Raw genomic sequence first — 19,951 nt, 5'->3', positions numbered from 1 at the left:
TTTTTAACCGTCGTAGTAGTTCATAGCTTCAAGTCCCCCCTTTAGACATAAGCCAGTCTGGCTGATTGCTTTGTGTAACAAAAACTCTTTTCCTGTTAATATATTGACGTGTAATCCTTTTACGTGTTCGCAAAATAATTAAATAAATTAACTTAAAAAAGATCAAAACATCTTATAATATGAAAACGGTGAAAACTAGAACATTCATGATTGATTTAGATTTCTATGTATAAGTGCTAAAAAGAGACTTTGGGCGGAAGCAATCAGACTTGGAATAAGTTCATCTAAGGTCCCTTAACTTGTCAACGAATCCGATTTTCGTCCTTCAACCACAAAACCAGATACAACGAATCCTCAACTATAAAAACGGGTACAGATTAGGTCCCTCGGCGGTTTTGACAGCGGTTTTGGCTGACGTAGCGCCTACGTGGCTAATTTGACTTAGTCTCAATCTGACGTGGCACTGACGTGGCGCTTACGTGGCAATTCATCTGAAAAATAATAAACCTCATGGGACCCACATGTCAGTTTCACACAGAAATTAATAAAAAATGGTGGGGCCCACATGTCAGCCTCCCTCTCCCTTCTCTCTTCTTCATCCTCACTCCTATTCTTCCTTTCCCCTCTCCCCTCTCTCTTCTTTCCGGGCGGCGGACGGCACGGGTGGGCGGCGAAGCAGGCGAGCGAGGCGCGCTGTCCAATGTCGACTATGACCACCTGCTCGCCCCCGTCAAGGCGTCGCCGCGGCCGCTGTCCAGGGAGGGCGAGGAGGAGGAGGGGGACATCGCCATGGTCGCCGCCCAGAGCTTCGTCTCCACGCAGGACTCCGCCTCCGACACCGTGGTCGACTACTCCGGCAACGAGGACAAATTCCACGAGGTACCTGAACCCCGACGACGACGTCTCTGACTTCCGGGAGGTATACATCCTCATTTATCAGTCTAACACTAGTACATTCTCTGCTAATTGCCTGTGTTATCAAGCATGTATTTGACAATGCTATCTGTTAATGCAACATCTCTTGACACATGCTCGCCGGAGGGCCGTTCGACGGCACCGGGATGAACCTGGCGAGGGTGTTTGGCACAGCGCTCGTCGGCTGGCACTGGAGGCACCACTGGGTGTACTGGCTCGGCCCCTTCATCGGTGCCGGCCTCGCCGGGCTTCTCTACGAGTACCTCGTCATCCCGTCCGCCGACGCCACCCCGCACGGCGGCGCGCACTAGCCGCTGGCACCGGAGGACTACTAGACCCGCTGCCGTCCCGAATCGCCCGTGCCACCGTCGCAGGAGAAGAGATGTGAGAGAGAGTTGAAGAGATGGGAGATGGGGGGAGAGGACAGGAAGAAGAGGGGTGGGAATGATACATGGGGCCCACGTGGGCCCCACCATTTTTTATTAATTTCTGTGTGAAACTGACAAGTGGGTCTCACGAGGTTTATTATTTTTTCGGATCAAATTGCCACGTAAGCACCACATTAGTGCCACGTCAGATCGAGACCAAGTCAAATTAGCCACGTAGGCGTCACGTCAGCCAAAACCGGCATCAAAACCGCCGAGGGACCCGTTGTATCTGGTTTTGCGGTTGAAGGATGGAAATCGGATTCGTTGACAAGTTAAGGGACCTTAGATGAACTTATTCCATTAGACTTGTTGCGAAAGAGAAGGCGTCAGTTCAAGTCCAAGTGCAAAGCCAACTCTCTGGGCCTCCAGTGAACTAATTTGTCGTAGCGCGGCCCAAAACCCACAAATGCCGCTCTTCTTTTACCTTCTCGAACGACACAGCTCGAAGCCTCGGACTTCGGAGACGCGTACGCTTCTCTCTCTTTCCACGGGGCTCAGCTCGCTTCCGGAAGCTCTCTCGCGAGGCGCCCATGGCGGCGGGAGAAGGCAAGGCCCCGACGCTCGCCGCCGAGGTATGGGAATCCCGTATCCCTATCGCTTCCCGCTTCCCAGATTTTGGTGCCTTGCTAGTTTGCCTCTCGAGGTGTGGTTACGCGCGCGTGCGCGGGCGGCGGCCTGCTCCGGTGGACTGGTGCGGCGGCGGCGCACGCGCGCGCGCTCAGATCCCAGCAATCTGTGATCGCGTAGTGGATTGGTTCGCGCGTTCGGAGTGGCGGGATTTCTCTTCGTGCGAGTAGGTTTGGAGCGGTGGGATTTCTCTTGGATGCATGTGTGCATGTTTAGTCCCTGTTAATTAGTTCCCACGTAAAATCTTTTCACCATGTCACATCGAATGTTTAGACACATACATAGAGTATTAAATATAGAAAAAAAAACTAATTACACAAATTGCGTGTAAATTGTGAGACGAATCTTTTAAGCCTAATTGCTGACCATGTATTGCTACAGTAAACATTTGCTAATGACGAATTAGTTAGGCTTAATAAATTCGTCTCGCAGTTTACAGGCGGAATCTGTAATTTGTTTTGTTATTAGACTATGTTTAATACTTCAAATGTGTGTCCGTATATCCGATGTGACATGTCAAAACTTTTCACTCCTGTAACTAAACAGGGCATTAGTTGGGTTGAGTGGAGGAATTAACTCGTTCCGTCTTCTGAATTGGCTCAGTTGCGACTGCTGTTAGGCGTTAGCTACTGTCGCCGTCAGTAAATCTCTTTTTTTCCCCTTCGATTGCCTTGTCCAAATCGTTGACTAGTTGTCTACCGTGTAACTTTGGTGCTGCACAGACGCGTACAGAGCTTCAAAGATGTGGTGGCCATCATTCCGTGCTCACAAACTTACCGTGTAGCCGTATGATATTGCCTTAATCAAATTATGCATGAGCAATGCGATTGAAGTTAACCCCCTTTATTTTGTCTGAATTAAGTAATAAACATTCAGCTTATAAAATTATATGCTTTTGCATGTATTAGGAGTTTATGATAAAGCTGATATGATGCTAAATGTACTACTTCCGTGCCAAAAAGACTTTATTTCCAGTGGGGCGGAGGTAGTACAAAATGTCATTCAAAGGATAATTCATATTTTCTATTTTTATGTTTTTGTTGAGCATTTGCGTACTTAGGTGTGTAGCCTCAAAGTTGGAAGAGTTACAATTAGGATATATTGAGACTGAACCCATAATCTTGTATGAGTCCGCTGCATAGTCCAATTGTAATCTAGGCACTGTCCTCACAAAAAAGAAAAAGTAATCTAAGTACTGTAATAAAGGATATGGAGGCCCTGGACAATGCACAATTATTCCTCAAAATTTCGGTGGATGATATCTGTGAAAAAATATTACCAAAATTAAGCCTAGAACACTGTTACCCTGAGTATCCCGTGGGTAGCAACAATTTGACACTTGCATTAATGTAGACGCGCACTTGAGCCCAACTATCTTCTGTGTGTTGCTGTTCCTTCTGTAATTGATATTCCATGGTTGATAAACAATATTGAACTCCATCTTATTTTTTAGGAACACACACTCCCACCCCACGAGGTCCCTGTGGAAAATTCATCCTCTGAAAAATCTTCTGATAACAGTGTGGCTGAAGTTGTTCCTGAGAAAGATGCTGAAACACCAGCAGCTCAGGACACCACTTCTGTTGTTGAGGACAAAAGTGAAACTCCCGAGATGACAGCATCCTCTGAGAAGCCAGAAGAAGAGGGGAGCAATGCTGCTACAGAGGAAAGCAATGAGGCTGAAGAGGAAACAATTGATGAGAAGCCAGAAATTAAGGTACAATACAATACCACCTATCATTGGAAAAGCAATCACATTTGTTGTTCAGTATTGAGTACTGACCATATATAATATACAGATTGAGACGGCTCCCGCTGATTTTCGTTTCCCAACAACAAATCAAACAAGGCATTGCTTCACACGCTATATTGAATATCATAGGTATGAATATGATCGAGATCTTTCAGTTTCAGATTCCTCATACCTGAAACCTTGGTGTTAATTAAACTATTTACTTTGAGCATGCTCATATAACAGGTGTGTAGCTGCAAAAGGAGAGGGTGCTCCTGAGTGTGAAAAATTTGCAAAATATTATCGATCACTTTGCCCAAGTGAATGGGTATGCATTTCTTATATCGATTTTTTCAGTAATACTTCTGTGGCTTGCTTTGTTATGATGATCTAGGTATTCCTATGGCGTATGAAGTTTCTGTTACACTTTCTTCACTGACATGCCTATCAGTTTTTTTTATCTGAGATTTCCATTATAATCTACAGTATGCCTCTCTAGTAATTCAATTGTCACCTTATATAAGCCTAAAACTCTATGTTTCCAATATTATTTGCTTCTATGATGCTTTAGCCATAAACCATTGCTCTAGTAAAGCGTCACTGTTTTCAGAGACCCTCCTTGATGACACAGTGTGTTTTATCTTTTGTGCAGATTGAGCGTTGGAACGAACAACGTGAGAATGGCACATTCCCTGGACCCTTGTAGGCCATAACAAAGAAAAACCCATGCTATCATCCCACAAATTCCCAACCAATCTTTCATGAATAACCGGACAAAATAACCAAGAGCTGATGCTGTCAGTCACTTGTTTCTATTGAACAGTTCTTACAAATAAAAGTCCTGACTGGTTCTAAGTCGAAGAAGGCGCTTCTGTATTTAGGTAACACAGTTGTTACGGAATTGTTCAAATAATTCACCTTTGGAACAATGGAATGTACCCAGCTTGCTGTCCCACCGTGCAATGTTCATATGATATGATTGTGTTGGTTGCATAGGAAAGTTTGGAAAAACATGGATTGGAAGCTCTCATGATTCACCACCTTAGCTTCACATCTTTGGCAGTTTGGCTTCAGTTCAGCTGAAACCCTGGAGCTGTTGCCTACACATTTTTTTTACTGCAGTCATGACTCATAATGACTCAGCTGCACCACTAGAAATGTCAGTGTGTGGCTGCTTTAACCAGCACTGAAGCCTGAGATGGCCCTGTGCAGTGCATCGGCAAAGCAAAGCAAAAGGCCAAAAGGTTGGATAAGATGGATTGCCTGGCTCAACCAGGCAGGAAAGCAAGCTAGTGAAGTAAATGTGCTTTGCACGAAAATGGTTGTTGCAGCGTCAACCACTATGTGATCATTGGTAGTGTGCTTACACTGGATTGGCAAAGAGGCACCCACTTGGTAGCCAATGCACTGCTTGGTGGTAGTGCCAACCAGAACAAAGCTACCAGCCACGAAATTCCGATGGTGACGGGCGAAAAAGCTTCGAAACATTGGAAAATTGGGAATAACGTCGTGCAAATATTTCTTAGTGAGCTAAATTGCAATTAGTGATTTAGTTTAGGCCAAACTCGAGTAAGGATATGGGAAATAAATCATGAAATAGGACGTTTGCAACAAACAATGCACGTGCAAATGATCGTAAGTGATCGTGCTAAAAACAAATCCTTTAATTAGAGCTATGTTGCCCGCCGTCTAACTGTCTAAGCTCAGAAAAAAAACATGGAAACTAGATACGGGAGAATAAAATTGAACAGGAGTTCGATGTATGACCGAACTAATAATTAATGCTATGTTTGGACGTATGTAGAAGTTCATATTAGCTAATAGCTACGCCAAAAATAACATTATCTCCGTTTTTCTATATATAATGCTATTAACTTTTGGACATCAACGTTTAACTATCTGCTTTTATTAAAAACTATGAAAATACTAATCTTATACTTGTTTTATTATTATTACAACACTTTCTTTAGTATGATTTTTTATTTGTAATAAATTTTAATAGGATGGACATCAAACGTCATGTCCAAAAGTAAACAACATATCTTTAAAACACAGAGCGGGAATATGCAATTCTAACTAATTAAAAAACTCTATCAATAGACCTTATTATCCATTCTTATATTATAGCATTATAATTTGATGTGTAAACCCTTTATTCGTTTATTTTCTAAAAAAAATGTAAAATGGGAAGTGAGCATTAAGCTCTATTTCTGTTTCAGATTACAAGTCATTTTGATTTTGGTCAAAATCAAACTTAATCTACAAACTTGATCAAACTTGAAGCAGTTTGATTTTAACTAAAGTCAAAACGACTTATAATCTAAAATAGATGAGGCACTATATAATCAATCTAGAAAGAGTAAAACCTTTTCTTAAAAAAAATATCTAGTAAGTAGCCTAGCCTCTAAGGGCAAGTTTCATAGTAGAGGTGACTACCACATCTAATTTCATGACATACACCATTAAATTAAGAGGTAACATATATTATAGGTTATCTCTATCACACAATCTCCAATATTTCTAACACTTTTACATGTTTATTGAAGTTTATGTAGAGATTGCCCCTTGCATGAGAGATGGCTATTTATCTCTCATCTTTTTTCTCTCCTCCACCTTATCATTTAGTCCTATGTGATATCTTGGGACTTGTGCTTGGATGTTCATAATACTTGCCCTATCGCATCATCCACAGCCGTCCGTTCATCCGTTCACGCGTCCATCATCCCCACTGAAACGGACGCTATCTGAAAAAAAAAAGAACCGTAAAAGAAACGGAAACGGAAATCATAAAACCGCGAGAAAAAGGCCTTCGTCTCGTCCGCCTCTCCCCCCACCTTTCCCTCCTCTCCTCCCGTCGATTCCCACCCCACCGCCTCCTCCCCTCTCCAAAACCTCCCCCCAAACCCTCGGAAACCCAACCTCGCCGCCTCCGCCGCCGCCGCCATGCGCCGATCCAACGATGGCCGCCCCTTCCGCCCGCCGGACTGGGGCCCGCCGCCGCACCGCTACCACCACCACCACCAGAACCAGTACCAGTACCAGCAGCGGTATCGCCCCGCGCAGCCGGGGCCGCGGCAGTTCGCCGTGATCCTCCTCCGCGGGGGGAGCAACCTCTCGGCGCCGCCGGCCACGGAGGTCGAGGCACTCGTCGCCGGCCTGCCCTCCCCTCCCCCGGACAGCCTGAGCGTCTCCTCGTCGGGCCGCCAGGCCGCGCGCCTCGCGTTCCGCTCCCCGCAGGCCGCCGCCGCCGCCGCGCGCGAGCTCTGGTCGCTCCGCCTCGAGGGCCTCCACCTCCTCACCCCGGACGTCTCCGATCCCGCCCTCGCCGCGCACGCCGCCCCCCTCATCGCCTCCCTCTTCGCCGCCCACGCCGCCCGCCTCGTCGACTCCGACCTCGTCTCCCTCACGGCCGCCCGCTCCTCCGAGCTCGCGGCCTCCATCCAGGCGGTGAAGCGCCGCCTGGCGGGGCACAATCGCATCCGCGACTTCGAGCAGCTCCAGGCCCAGAAGAGAACTCTCAAGGCTGAGAAGGAGTTGGTAGATGCTAAAATCGATGAGTACAAAGCCGCGATGAGATCGATACGGCGTGCATTGTTGCGTGGGACGGAGGATGACGAGGAGGCAGAGGAGGAAGGGTTGGAGGTGTTTGGGATTGGGGGAGGTGGTGAGATGAATTTCGCTAGGCTGCACATGATAATGCTGCGGGAATGTAGAAGGCTTAAGGAGGGGCTACCCATCTATGCTTACCGCAGGAACATTCTAGATCACATTTTCGCTAACCAGGTGAGAGCCAGACTTCTCAATGCAGTTTTATCTGTAGTGGGTTGGAATTTGGAAGTTTGCAATGCAGAAAGAACCATTAGATCTTTACTGTTATGCTTGGAACTCTGGAAGAAAGAGTTGAGTTAGGAATTTAGTTTTGTGCATGTTTTCACATACAATGCGCCATCAAGTTCCAACTCTGTTTGAAGTTTTGAATAGGTTCTCTTGCATTCTAAATCAGCATGCCGCATTTTTCTTATGAATTTTGGTTGGCAGAATATTCTATGCTTATAGGCAAAACCTATAAATAAGATGCAATTTTGCTCATGAGGCACAGGAGTCTTGATTATGTAGCATGTCCAAGTTTTCCAGTACATATTGTGTTGCACCCATACCTTTCTGTATTTACTATCAGTCATTCAATTAAATTTGTAAATCATTCTCTAATACATATTGTGTTGCACCCATACCTTTCTGTATTTACTATCAGTCATTCAATTAAATTTGTAAATAATTCTTTAAGTCGTATAGCTTTGTTTTCCATAGGTGATGATTTTGATTGGGGAAACTGGTTCTGGGAAGAGCACACAATTGGTTCAGTATCTTGCTGACTCAGGTCTTGCTGCTAATGGTTCAATTGTCTGTACTCAACCCCGAAAAATTGCTGCTATATCATTGGCACATAGAGTAGTTGAAGAAAGCAATGGTTGCTACGGGGACAACTTTGTGTTGAATTCAACCTTTTTAGATCATCAAGATTTCAGTTCAAAGATTATATATACCACAGACAACTGCCTTTTGCATCACTGTATGAATGATATGGGACTAGATGGCATTTCATATATTATTGTTGATGAAGCGCATGAACGAAGCTTGAACACCGATCTTCTCTTAGCTTTGATTAAGAAGAAACTGCTTGATAGGCTGGATTTGAGACTTATCATAATGTCTGCTACTGCCGATGCTAATAGACTCGCTGAATATTTTTATGGATGCCAAACATTTTATGTTAAAGGGCGAAGTTTTCCTGTTGAAATTAAATATGTCCCTGATATATCAGAAGAGGCTTCCTTCAATACCGTGCCAAACCATCTGCGCGGTTCTTGTGCTACTGCTTCATATGTTTACGATGTTGTGAAAATGGTAAGCATCATTCACAAGAATGAAGAAGAGGGTGCTATCCTTGCTTTCTTGACTTCTCAACTCGAAGTTGAATGGGCATGTGAAAACTTCAGCGATGCAGATGCTGTGGTACTTCCGATGCATGGAAAGCTTTCCCATGTAGAGCAAAGTCTAGTTTTCAAGAGCTATCCTGGGAAGAGAAAAATAATCTTCTGCACAAATATTGCTGAAACATCATTGACCATAAAAGAAGTGAAGTATGTTGTTGATTCTGGACTGGCTAAGGAGAGCAGATTTGTGCCTAGCAGTGGTCTCAATGTACTGAAAGTTAATTGGATCTCCCAAAGTTCTGCTAATCAGCGTGCTGGCCGAGCAGGTCGAACTGGAGCGGGGAGGTGTTACAGGCTTTACTCTGAATCTGACTTCAGTATGATGGAAGTGCATCAAGAACCTGAAATCCGCAAAGTTCATCTTGGCACTGCTGTTCTGAGAATACTTGCGCTGGGTATTAGGGATGCACAGAATTTTGAATTTGTTGATGCCCCAAACCCAGAAGCTATTAATATGGCTGTAAAGAATCTTGAACAACTGGGTGCTGTAAAATATAAATGTGATGGTTTTGAGCTGACTGATACTGGTCGCTACCTAGTTAAATTGGGAATCGAGCCGAGGCTTGGGAAAATCATGCTTGATTGCTTTGGTTTTGGTTTGAGGAAGGAAGGTGTAGTTCTAGCTGCTGTTATGGCAAATTCTAGCAGCATATTTTGTAGAGTGGGCACAGATGAGGAGAAATACAAAGCTGACCGTCTAAAGGTCCCATTCTGTCATCAGGATGGAGATCTGTTCACTTTACTAGCTGTATATAAAGAGTGGGAGGATGAGCATGAAAACAGGAATACGTGGTGCTGGCAGAATAGCATCAATGCCAAGACCATGAGGAGGTGCCAGGAAACAATATCAGACCTTGAGAATTGTTTAAGACACGAGCTGAACATCATTGTCCCAAGTTACTGGTGTTGGAACCCTGAGGAGTCCACCGTGCATGATAAGTTGCTAAAAAGAATTATTCTCACATCTCTTTCTGGTAATATTGCTATGTTTTCTGGACATGAAAGGTTTGGTTACCAGGTGATTTCAACGGATCAGGCTGTGAAACTACATCCCTCTTGCTCATTGCTCATTTATGATAGCAAGCCTGAGTGGGTGGTGTTCACAGAAATCTTGTCAGTACCAAATCAATATTTGGTATGTGTAACTGCTATTGATCCTGATGCTTTGTGTTCGATTCACCCCATGCCTTTGATTCAGCAACTGGAGAAGCTTAAATTGCAGGTGAAGGTAATAAGTGGACTTGGATATAACTTGCTGAGAAAATTTTGTGGAAAATCTGGCCAAAATCAGCAGAAGATAATCTCACTTCTCCAAGAAGAATTCAGGGATGACCGTGTGACTGTTGAAGTTGACTTCAGAAATAAAGAGGTTGTGCTATTTGCCAAAGAACAAGACATAGAAAAGGTGTTTGGCATCGTTAATGATGCATTGGAGTGTGAAGCTCGGATGTTGAGGAATGAATGCCTTGAGAAAAGTTTGTTTTCTGGAAAACCTGGTGATTGTTCTCTTGCCCTATTTGGTTCTGGTGCTGAAATAAAGCATTTGGAACTTGAGAAGAGGTATCTGACCGTAGAGGTTTTGCATCAAAATGCTCATGAGTTGAATGACAAGGAGCTTATTTGCTTGGTGGATACTCTTATCTCTGGTGTTGCTAATTTTTATAAACTTTATGGAAATCTTCAGGTGGCCTCAGATGAAACGAAGTGGGGGAAGTTTACATTCCTCAATCCTGAATATGCTGAAGATGCTGTTTCAAAATTGAATGGGATGGAATTTCATGGTTCTCCATTGAAAGTGGTTCCAGTATGCTCTTCCAGTAATCGAGGATTACCATTTCCAGCAGTGAGAGCTAAAGTATCTTGGCCACTTAAGCAAAGTCGGGGACTCGCGCTGGTAACATGTGCCAGTGGGGAAGCTGAATTTGTTGTAAAGGACTGCTTTGCTCTGGGAGTTGGTGGAAGGTATATCAACTGTGAGGTTAGTACAAGACATGAGAATTGCATTTTTGTCAGAGGAATTCCAATGCATGTAACAGAGCCAGAATTGTATGATGCCTTTCGTAGCACGACAACAAGGAAAATCGTTGATGTGCATTTGCTCAGGGGAACACCCATAGCTGCCCCTTCTGCTTCCTTGTGTGCAGAAGCACTAAATAGAGAAATTTCTTCCTTCATGCCAAAGAAAATTTTTCCTGCCCAAAATTTCCGTGTTGAGGTGTTAACTCCAGAGGAGAATGATTCGGTGATGAGAGCCACTATTACTTTTGATGGAAGTCTTCATCGAGAGGCTGCAAGAGCATTGGAACATCTTCAAGGAAGTGTTCTTCCATGCTGTCTTCCTTGGCAGACAATACAATGCCAGCATGTGTTTCATAGTACTGTGTCCTGTCAAGTACGCGTGTATAATGTTATCAGCCAAGCAGTTGCTTCTCTTCTTGAGAGCTTCCGAAGCCAAAAAGGTAATTCTGCATTCCTTATAACTTCTTAAACTCTGCTGCTTCTAATTTTCCATACTGTTCAGTTGAATGATCCTCTTCATTTTCATGATTGCATGAATGTTATTTTCCCATACTTCAGTTTTATATGATTTACGAACAGTATGTTTGAGGCATATTTTCCCTGAAATTCATAGTTTTATTGATGGGAAAAAAATTACTTTCCTGTTTTCTATTTTGTGGAAGGATAGAAAATTAAACACAACAAGGCAGTTTGGATGGGTCTCAAATCTTGGCTCATCTATGTATGTGGGCCACTGGCCCTTCGTCAAACAAATATCTTGTCTTTGATAAGGGCAAATCTGTGACCATTCAATGTGTATACCAATGTTGCTAACTGATGATGTTTGGAAGTTTGAAAATGTCACTTTTTTCTATGAGTTGCATTCCTAATTTATCTCAGTAGATGTAAATATTATCCAGGTCTTTTCCATCCACAGTTTTTACATTCAATAACCGGTGGTCATTTGGTCACTGCGTGGTAACTAGCAGTGACACCTTTCTTAGACGGCCTTAATAATGTTTAGTTGTTTTGGACTGCAAAAATATTTGTATGTGTTGGTGTCCTCAGGCCTTAACCAGTGTTCTTCTTCATGTAGGCGTGTCTTACAATTTGGAAAAGAATGAATATGGTATATTCCGTGTCAAGCTTACTGCAAACGCCACAAAAACAATAGCAGACTTGAGAAGGCCTCTTGAGATTTTAATGAAAGGCAAAACAATAAACCATCCTGATCTGACACTAAGTACAGTTCAGTTGCTCATGTCCCGTGATGGTGTAGCAGATTTGAAATCTGTTGAGCAAGAGACTGGCACTTACATTCTGTATGACAGACAAAGTCTAAATATTAAAGTCTTTGGACTCCAAGATCAGGTTGCTGCAGCAGAGGAGAAATTGATCCATGCCCTTCTACAACTCCGTGATAAGAAACCTTTGGATATTCGTCTTCGTGGCCGTAACCTACCTCCAAACTTGATGAAGGAAATGTTAAAAAAGTTCGGGGCTGATCTGGAAGGATTGAAGAGAGAGGTGCCTGCAGTAGAGCTTCGATTAAATTTACGACAACATACACTTTACGTTCGAGGCAGTAAAGAAGACAAGCAAAGGGTGGAAGAAATGATCTCTGAGCTGGTAAATTCTACAAAGTACAATGGCCTGCTTCAACTTCCATTAGAGAATGCATGCCCTATTTGCCTGTGTGAGGTAGAAGATCCCTTTAAGCTTGAATCTTGTGGGCATGTGTTTTGTCTGACTTGCTTGGTGGATCAGTGTGAATCTGCTTTGAAATCACATGATGGTTTCCCTCTGTGTTGCCTCAAAAATGGGTGCAAGAAGCAGCTCCTTGTTGTTGATTTGAGATCTCTCCTATCGAGCGAGAAACTGGAAGAGCTATTTAGAGCCTCCTTGAGAGCATTTGTTGCTTCTAATGCAGGAAAATATCGTTTCTGTCCTACTCCTGATTGCCCATCCATTTACCAAGTGGCTGCTGCAGATGCTGAAAGCAAACCTTTTGTCTGTGGGGCTTGCTTTGTGGAGATCTGCAACAAGTGTCATCTTGAATATCATCCTTTCATATCCTGTGAGGCATACAAAGAATACAAGGAAGACCCTGATGCAACTCTGCTTGAATGGCGCAAGGGGAAGGAGAATGTGAAGGTATGCCCTTCTTGCCACTTTACAATCGAGAAAGCTGATGGTTGCAACCATGTCGAGTGTAAATGTGGCAGTCACATTTGTTGGGCATGCTTGGAGAACTTCAGGAGCAGTGATGATTGTTATAGCCATCTCAGGTCTGTGCACCTATCCTATTAACATATCATGTAAATTTGTATAAATTGGTACAAATAATTATGTGTATAATATAGGCAGCTGATCCATTACCACTAATAATTATCTGATGCCAACAGCCCCCATTTGTGTTCTGAATATTGTAGCACTATTTGGTAAAGTACTAAAATATCATTTAGAATATTTTAGGGAATTTAGTAATAAATGGCATTTTCTTTGTAAGATGGCCGTCTTAATCTAACACAACAGTATATTGTTCCTAGAAATTGATCTATGCAAGGCATGGAAAATGTGCTTTATCTAGTTTTATCTATAAACAATAATAGACTCCCAGAGAAAGTCTGCCGGGAATTATGTTCCAAGACATGCCTCCTTCCATTTGTTGCTCTATAGACGTAAGCATTACTATATTTTAGTGTGAGGCCATGAAGGTCATCTTGATTTTTTTCTTTTGTTTTGTTCATAATGATTGTTTGTAGTTTATTCAATGTTCTATTAATTCTAGTATATGCAATTTAGTCCCCTAATTTGAAGTATAAAATTCTATAGCAGACTTTTCAATGTTACATGCTGACCGTTTCTTAACTTCATGGAATCAATCCAGCATATGTTATCTTTAATTTAGTCTCCTTGTGAAGCTTGAAATTTCTTGAGCAGATTCCTTAGTGTTTTATACAACAGTTGTTGCTTAACTTAACTATATGCAATATGCTATCTTGTAAGTTGTAATGCGTCGAGAATGTCATGTATTTCCAAGACCCCTGTTTGGAGCATTGTCACACTAAGCAAATGGATAAAATTTGAAGCTCTAAAAAATTGTGAAGCATCTCAGTAGGTTGAAGAATTGAATGATCTTGTATGGATCATAATACTCATGTAGGATATTGATAGGAGTAGGTGCTAGCTGCAAGTTTTTTCTTTTTGCCAGTTATGCTGATTTTGTCGAATAAACGATTGGTGGCTCATGTGGACGTCCACTCATGAATTTTTATGTAAGCTATACATATTTTTCCCGAAACGGGACTACCTATACATTTGTCGACAAATTTTTCCCGAAAAATTTGACAGATGTAATTATAGTACAATCGTAGTGTAATTACACTGTAACTTATATGTAATTACACTGTAACTTGCATGTAACTACAGTGTAACTTATATATAAGTTTCACATAATTTTGAATCGTTAGATCTATTACACGATTTGTTTTGGTGAGGAAGAAAACAAATCATAGCACACACATATGTGAAAGAATTTGTTCCCACGACCTCCATTTTACCGAAATAACATATTACGGAGAGATTTTTGAAAGTTACATACAAGTTACACTATAGTTACAGTGTGATTACATAGAAGTTATAGTGTAATTACACTACGATTGTACTGTAATTACATCTGTCAAATTTTTAGGGAAAAATTTGTCGACAAATATATAGCAAAATCGTCTCTGTTTAGTTAGTGTTATATAATGCTACACCTCAGCCTGCAAAGGGGGCAGATCGACCCATTAGGTGCGCTGGCCGACCCTAAAAATTTGGCACCAAAAGGTTCTTGGGTTGGCCCATATATTTTTAGGGAACAAAGGGCTGACACCCAGTGAACCCTAGGGTCCACGTGGATTGACCCTAGGTGTGCTCTCGTCTCGCACGCGGCAGCGGCGGCGACTTCAGGCGACGCGGCACTGTGCTCCACCGTCGGTGTGCACTCTACCTGCAGGCGGCGGAGCAGTGACCGACGAGGTGCTCTACCTGTGGCAGCGGCGGATGGAGGCACCAGTGGGCGGCGGCTATCTGCTTGATGGCCAACCGGAGGAGCAGTGACCGGCGAGGTGTTCCGGAGGACACTCCACCGGCAGCAACGATGAGGGCTCCGGAGGACACCCAGCCACATCGCCACCTTCGTCCAGCTGGGTTTCTCTCGCCCGTGAGCACCGGTATATGATTCCTTCCATAAACCCTAAGTCTTGTCCATCTGTACTTTCTGCATCTACTAAGTCTTGTGGCTGGAAGAGACTTGAACGGTCATTGCTTAGTACCTCTCTTTTGTTTGCTTGCTTGATGAGCAAATTAGCAATCTCAGGTTGAGAGGATCTAATTTAAGTAGCAGTATTATGTAGAGTAAAATTTTACCTGATGAATCTTTATTCTAGAACTAGATGGACTACTCTGCATGTTTCTTTGCATTTGTTAATATGCATTTAGTTCATCTTACAGAACTAGATGAGCTGATGTACCCATTTGATCTCTCTAACATGTTTATGTACAGAACCTGGGCCTAGAGGATTCAATGGATTGTGGAAGCTTATGGATGTCCAAATGAAGGATCTGGTTATTGATGATTCCATGGTTAGTAAATTTCTTGTGTTCTTTTGTTTTTTTTTTCTAAATCTGATAGTTTATCAGCAAAGTTGATGCAAATTACGTCAGTTTCCTGTATGTACTATCTTAGTTATGCAAATTCTGGCAAACTAGATAATCAACTATCATATTTAATTAACACCTCCAAAATTTGGCCTACAAATTCTGGATAATCACTTGATGGAAAACAAATTTATCATCACCAATAATTCAATATTTTAGAAAGCTTTATTAATGCTTTATTTTAGAAAAAATGTATCTTTTTTTTGCTTAGAAATATTGATCATTTGAACTATTTATATTTTTTTTTTACAGAACTTGGACGAGTCAATGAAACGAATGGACCTTTGAAATACTCTGTTCTGTAATCATCATTGCATAGAAGATATTTTCTAGCTTCGTTAATTTTTAGTCTGTCACTTTGATGCCCTGGATATTTGTGATGTTTAACTTCATATTTTGTGGATGATATTTGATCCTTGAAGGTTGCACTTTTAGTGTTGATTTGTTTTACACAACAGAAATTTCTATAGTGATATTTGATTCTGTAAGACTGCATTTTTAGTATTGTTGATTTGCTTTGGACAACAGAAATTTGAAATTTCTGTATATTCGATCTTGAAGACTACATTTTTACTGTTGTTGATGCTTTACACAACAGAAATTTCAGATGCAGTATACATATGCGTGTGAGGCTGCGACCTCATTTCCCCACGGCCTCAGCCATGCACTGCACAGGCGCCATCCTATAAACCGGCTCTGGTTCCATAGGGATAGGGGCGGGCCAAGGCGTCAAAGCAAATGAGGTAAGAGCAAGTTTAATAGTACAGCCAACTACTAGCTCCAATTCATCTATAGTCAATTTAATAGCTCATTCATACAATAGTTGCATACTACACTATTAATATCTGGTCCCATCAGTCATATACACACTGCGTTTTGGAGTCCGTGCTACAGCTGGCTACAAATTTGTAGCCCGCTGCTCTTCTCTCCCCTTATTTATCTTCTTAAAATATGTTTGCAGCTGGCTTATAGCCTGCTATTGTACCTGCGCTAACAGCGCAACATGTTTGCTAGCAGCAAAGGAAATTCATCGTCACTTGTGGTAATCCAAGGGTGAGAACTTCGATTCTAAAATTTGTTTTAACCTCTATTCAAACAACATTCTTTTTTTTGGAAGCTGCATTTACCTTTTCTGGCATGATTTGTTCTTTGCTAATACAGTATTATCTTCTTTTTTTTTTTGCAATACCAACACTTTACGTAAACTAAACAGCCCAAAACCATGTTTAGTAATATCTTCTCAGCATGGATTAACTCCGGGAATGCCAAAAATATTCAACAGCAATCGTCAACTCATCATGTGATTGAACTTAGAATGGGAACAACGAACAGAAAGGCTTTAATGGAGCATCAAGCCAACAATCAATCCAGTATTTGTACACATCTAGTCCACACACTACATACAATACATGAATGCATATGCAACACAAATTTCAGCCAATATACACAGCAAGGGGAGCGATCTGTACAGACAATTTAACACACCGACACATGCGAATTCCCAGTGATGCATGACGAACGACGGACAGATCAATACATGTAACGGCGATGTTCACAAAAAATACATGTGATGGTGAAGTGAAGCCTTGCCGCCACGAACGGCCTCCTGGAGGCTCTTCACGGCACCGTCGTAGTTGACGAAGCCCATGAACCAGAAGTCATGGTTGTCGACAGAAACCACCTGGATGTACCTCTCTGCTGGGTTCTGCTGGCTTGCCGTAGGAGTGACTGATCTTAGCTGAGCAACGGGTACAACTACCTGTTAAAACAGATACATACATGATCAGGTGTGTTTCTACAAGATCCCTTGCAAATCGTCCGAAACTTGACTTGAAATAGCAATTTGGTAGCATACATGATACGAATCGCGTGGAATTCTTATCTTCCATGCCTTCTTCGTAATTAGTATGTTTTCACAAAGTTGAGATAACTTATAAAATACTCCATCCGTTCCAAAATATAAACATTTCTGCTTGAGTTTCAAAATGTATCCAGAAGGAGGGATGTCCAGATATATTTTGGAAAACATGCAGAAATGTTTATATTTTGGAACCAGGGTAGTACCAATTTGCTATAGCATTTATGATACTGATACAAACCAGCATCTGAAATAATTTCTACGAAACCAAGAACTTGAATATCAGCAAACAATCATGTGGTTTATAGAGCATATGACGAAAGAAATCACCATACCTTGTAGATGGAAGATTGGTTCTTATTATCCTCGGTGACATACGCCACAGGACTGTCACTGCAAAATGCAATCTTGGCAGTGGAGATGTACAAGACGCCCATGATCGGGCCATGAGAGGTCGAAAGGTAGCATGCGTACGCCTTCTTGAGCTTCTCATCAGGCAGGCACTCGAACGTCTGGTGGAACACCTTGTCATATCCACCTTCAGCTATCACCTTGGATATCTGAGCAATCCTCCCCATCGCCGTATCAGCAATGCTTGGCCCAGTTTTCACTACAGCAATGCAGAAGAATTTCCAATTCCAAGCACTCAAACAGAGAAGAATCACATCTCACATAGCATATCACTGGTGGAACAAATTAGTACTAGCAGAATTAGTGTTCTTGACCCTGAAAAGTGACGGATTAATTGGATGCTAACGGATGATGAACAAGTAAGCACTCAAACAGAGAAGAATCACATAGCATTGGTGAAACAAATCAGTAGTAGTAGTGATGGATTGGATACTTGGATGCTGCAGATGATGATGAACAGGTGTTTGATTCGATCACGCGGATGTGAAATTGGGATTTGGGGGGGGGGGGGGGGGGGGGAACAACTCACGATGCTGCCAGATGTCGCCGACGATGCCCTCGGTCTTGCGCGCGGCGTCCCCGAACCTCCTCCCGACCACGTCGAGCTTCTCCCGGAGATTCTCCCTGGCGCCTGCGGCGATCGAGCCGAGGAGGCAAACACAACCAGAGACGGTCAGCGCGGCGGCGTGGATGGTCTCAAGAATCGGAGCAGCAGCAGCGGCGGAGAGGAGGAGGAGGGGATGGTACTGACTCTTGGCGGGCGGCTGAGCGGAGGGGGCGGAGACCACGTAGGGGTTGGCGGAGACGGGCGGCGACACGACGGGCGGCGGCGGCGGCGCGACGTCCTCCGGGGACAGCCGCGGGTACGCCGCGTGCTCCGCCGCCGCCGCCGCCGTGGCGGCCCTGGCCGTGGCTGACTCCGCGTCCGCCTTGGAATCCATGGCGGCTGCTGCTGCTGCTGCTGCTGCTGGGATGAGATTCGATGGAGAGAGAAATGGAGGAAGAATTTCGCTGGAGGCGATCAGGCGACGATTGATGAATGATGATGATGAGAGAGGGACAGGGTCGATGCGAGAGGAGAGCGCGTGAGATTATTGGGAGGAGTTAACTGAGCAACTGGGCCAGCGTGTGAGTTTGACCTGAAGCTTTTACAGTTTTACTGTTTGCTAGCATCAGCAGTGCGGCAGATAATTACCTTCACTTATCACAGTAACATCCTGCTACAATACCCTCTCCATCTACTTTTAATAGTCATATTTCATCTTGGCACACAGACCAAGGATAAGTAATTTTACTTATCATCTATTTAAACATGCTACTAGTCATTTCTCGTAAACAAATGATTCATTGATATTTGCATTTCTCGATATCCATGTAGCCAATCTTGTGTGAAAGAATAGAGAGTCACACATTAAATCCGAGAATGTCATTAAGATAATAGGTTGTTAGATTGAAATATGCCTTTTAAAAATAAATTTTTCAAATTTGAAAATAGATGGAGGGAGTATTATTTATTTTTAAAAGCTAATAGGTTTTTTTAATCAAAAACCTCTTGGGTTTTTAGTAACCAAGCAATTGATAATTGTGATACCACTTAATATCTTATCGCTTTTATAGTAACCAAACGATTGATAACTGTGATACCACTAGATAGCGGTAAGGTAAACCATCTAGTAAAAGGCAATGACATACGAACAAATTTTATCAAATAATTAAATGTAATTTGATTTTTTTTATAAATTATATTTGACTGGTCTAGTGTGCTGTTTGTCAACTCGTGTTGGCTCGAAACCTTCAAATTTTCTGACTTTGTGACTTTTGATTAAAAACCAGCTTAAAAAAGCGAATATTATGAAAAGATCTAATATCAAATGAGATTTTGAACCCAGGTTAGCTAACCCACCATCTTGTGGAGTTAGCCGGAAGACCTCTTAGACGTTTTTTTTAAAAGCCGGGTCTACGATCTTTAGCCTAAAAATCCCTTCAAATTTTAAGAAAACTGAGCGGTTTTCATCGGTTCTGTGTCAAACTTGTGTCACTGCTCTCGACGAGATACTGTTGTTTCTTCTGCAGGGAAAGGAATAAGTTCACCAAAGGTCCCTCAACTTAACATCTCAACCACAAAATCAGAAATGTTCACCCCTAAATTTTCACAAACTGTGCACAAAAGATCCTATGGCAGTATATGTGGGTGGTTTCACTGACGTGGCATTTTAGTCAGCAAAAATAAATAAATAAAATACGTGGGGCCCACATGTAAGTGAGAGAAAACGGTGCGGGGCCC

The 19,951-nt window shown here is 42.7% G+C and overlaps 3 protein-coding genes across 5 annotated transcripts; 2 read left to right on the top strand and 1 right to left on the bottom strand.

Moving 5' to 3' along the window:
* Positions 1-1,795: 1,795 nt before the first annotated feature.
* On the top strand, positions 1,796-4,657 carry LOC4343941 (cytochrome c oxidase subunit 6b-1). The gene is made up of 5 exons (XM_015790153.3): positions 1,796-1,915; positions 3,424-3,687; positions 3,770-3,852; positions 3,949-4,030; positions 4,355-4,657. The coding sequence occupies exons 1-5, from the start codon at positions 1,874-1,876 to the stop codon at positions 4,406-4,408; spliced, it is 525 nt and encodes a 174-aa protein (XP_015645639.1). The 5' UTR covers positions 1,796-1,873; the 3' UTR covers positions 4,409-4,657.
* A 1,879-nt stretch (positions 4,658-6,536) lies between these two features.
* Positions 6,537-17,144, top strand: LOC4343939 (ATP-dependent RNA helicase DEAH11, chloroplastic). 3 transcript variants are annotated; one of them, XR_010742815.1, is made up of 7 exons: positions 6,542-7,485; positions 8,011-11,155; positions 11,791-12,982; positions 14,586-14,911; positions 15,244-15,323; positions 15,997-16,141; positions 16,360-17,144. XR_010742815.1 is itself a non-coding variant. In XM_015791127.3 (3 exons), exons 1-3 carry the CDS (start codon positions 6,646-6,648, stop codon positions 13,002-13,004), a joined length of 5,199 nt encoding a protein of 1,732 aa, XP_015646613.1. In that variant the 5' UTR covers positions 6,537-6,645; the 3' UTR covers positions 13,005-13,202. The 3 variants fall into 3 exon arrangements, 1 of the variants encoding a protein (XP_015646613.1); XR_003243493.2 differs by lacking the exons at positions 15,997-16,141; positions 16,360-17,144 and adding an exon at positions 15,651-15,902; XM_015791127.3 differs by lacking the exons at positions 14,586-14,911; positions 15,244-15,323; positions 15,997-16,141; positions 16,360-17,144 and having other exon boundaries at positions 6,537-7,485; positions 11,791-13,202.
* LOC4343938 (GEM-like protein 1) lies at positions 16,715-18,728 on the bottom strand. Its single transcript, XM_026027069.2, has 4 exons — positions 18,419-18,728; positions 18,197-18,298; positions 17,592-17,866; positions 16,715-17,157 (listed from the first exon to the last, which is right to left on the bottom strand). The coding sequence occupies exons 1-4, from the start codon at positions 18,606-18,608 to the stop codon at positions 16,951-16,953; spliced, it is 774 nt and encodes a 257-aa protein (XP_025882854.1). The 5' UTR covers positions 18,609-18,728; the 3' UTR covers positions 16,715-16,950.
* Positions 18,729-19,951: the final 1,223 nt, after the last annotated feature.

This window comes from Oryza sativa, chromosome 7 (assembly GCF_034140825.1).
Source record: "Oryza sativa Japonica Group chromosome 7, ASM3414082v1".
In the NCBI taxonomy this organism is placed as follows: Eukaryota; Viridiplantae; Streptophyta; class Magnoliopsida; order Poales; family Poaceae; genus Oryza; species Oryza sativa.
The sequence above is the reverse complement of the archived record's forward strand: the minus strand, read 5'-3'. Positions and strand labels throughout refer to the sequence as shown.

Bases quoted from the DNA above. Each gene is read 5' to 3' on its own strand.
- LOC4343941 (XM_015790153.3), top strand. From the start codon at position 1,874: ATGGCGGCGGGAGAAGGCAAGGCCCCGACGCTCGCCGCCGAG. The intron at 1,916-3,423 runs GTATGGGAATCC...CTTATTTTTTAG, and splicing joins CCCCGACGCTCGCCGCCGAG to GAACACACACTCCCACCCCA. The intron at 4,031-4,354 runs GTATGCATTTCT...TCTTTTGTGCAG, and splicing joins CACTTTGCCCAAGTGAATGG to ATTGAGCGTTGGAACGAACA.
- LOC4343939 (XM_015791127.3), top strand. From the start codon at position 6,646: ATGCGCCGATCCAACGATGGCCGCCCCTTCCGCCCGCCGGACTGGGGC. The intron at 7,486-8,010 runs GTGAGAGCCAGA...TGTTTTCCATAG, and splicing joins ATCACATTTTCGCTAACCAG to GTGATGATTTTGATTGGGGA. The intron at 11,156-11,790 runs GTAATTCTGCAT...TTCTTCATGTAG, and splicing joins GAGCTTCCGAAGCCAAAAAG to GCGTGTCTTACAATTTGGAA.
- LOC4343938 (XM_026027069.2), bottom strand. From the start codon at position 18,608: ATGGATTCCAAGGCGGACGCGGAGTCAGCCACGGCCAGGGCCGCCACG. The intron at 18,299-18,418 runs GTCAGTACCATC...CGATCGCCGCAG, and splicing joins CGCTCAGCCGCCCGCCAAGA to GCGCCAGGGAGAATCTCCGG. The intron at 17,158-17,591 runs GTATGGTGATTT...CTGTTTTAACAG, and splicing joins ACCAATCTTCCATCTACAAG to GTAGTTGTACCCGTTGCTCA.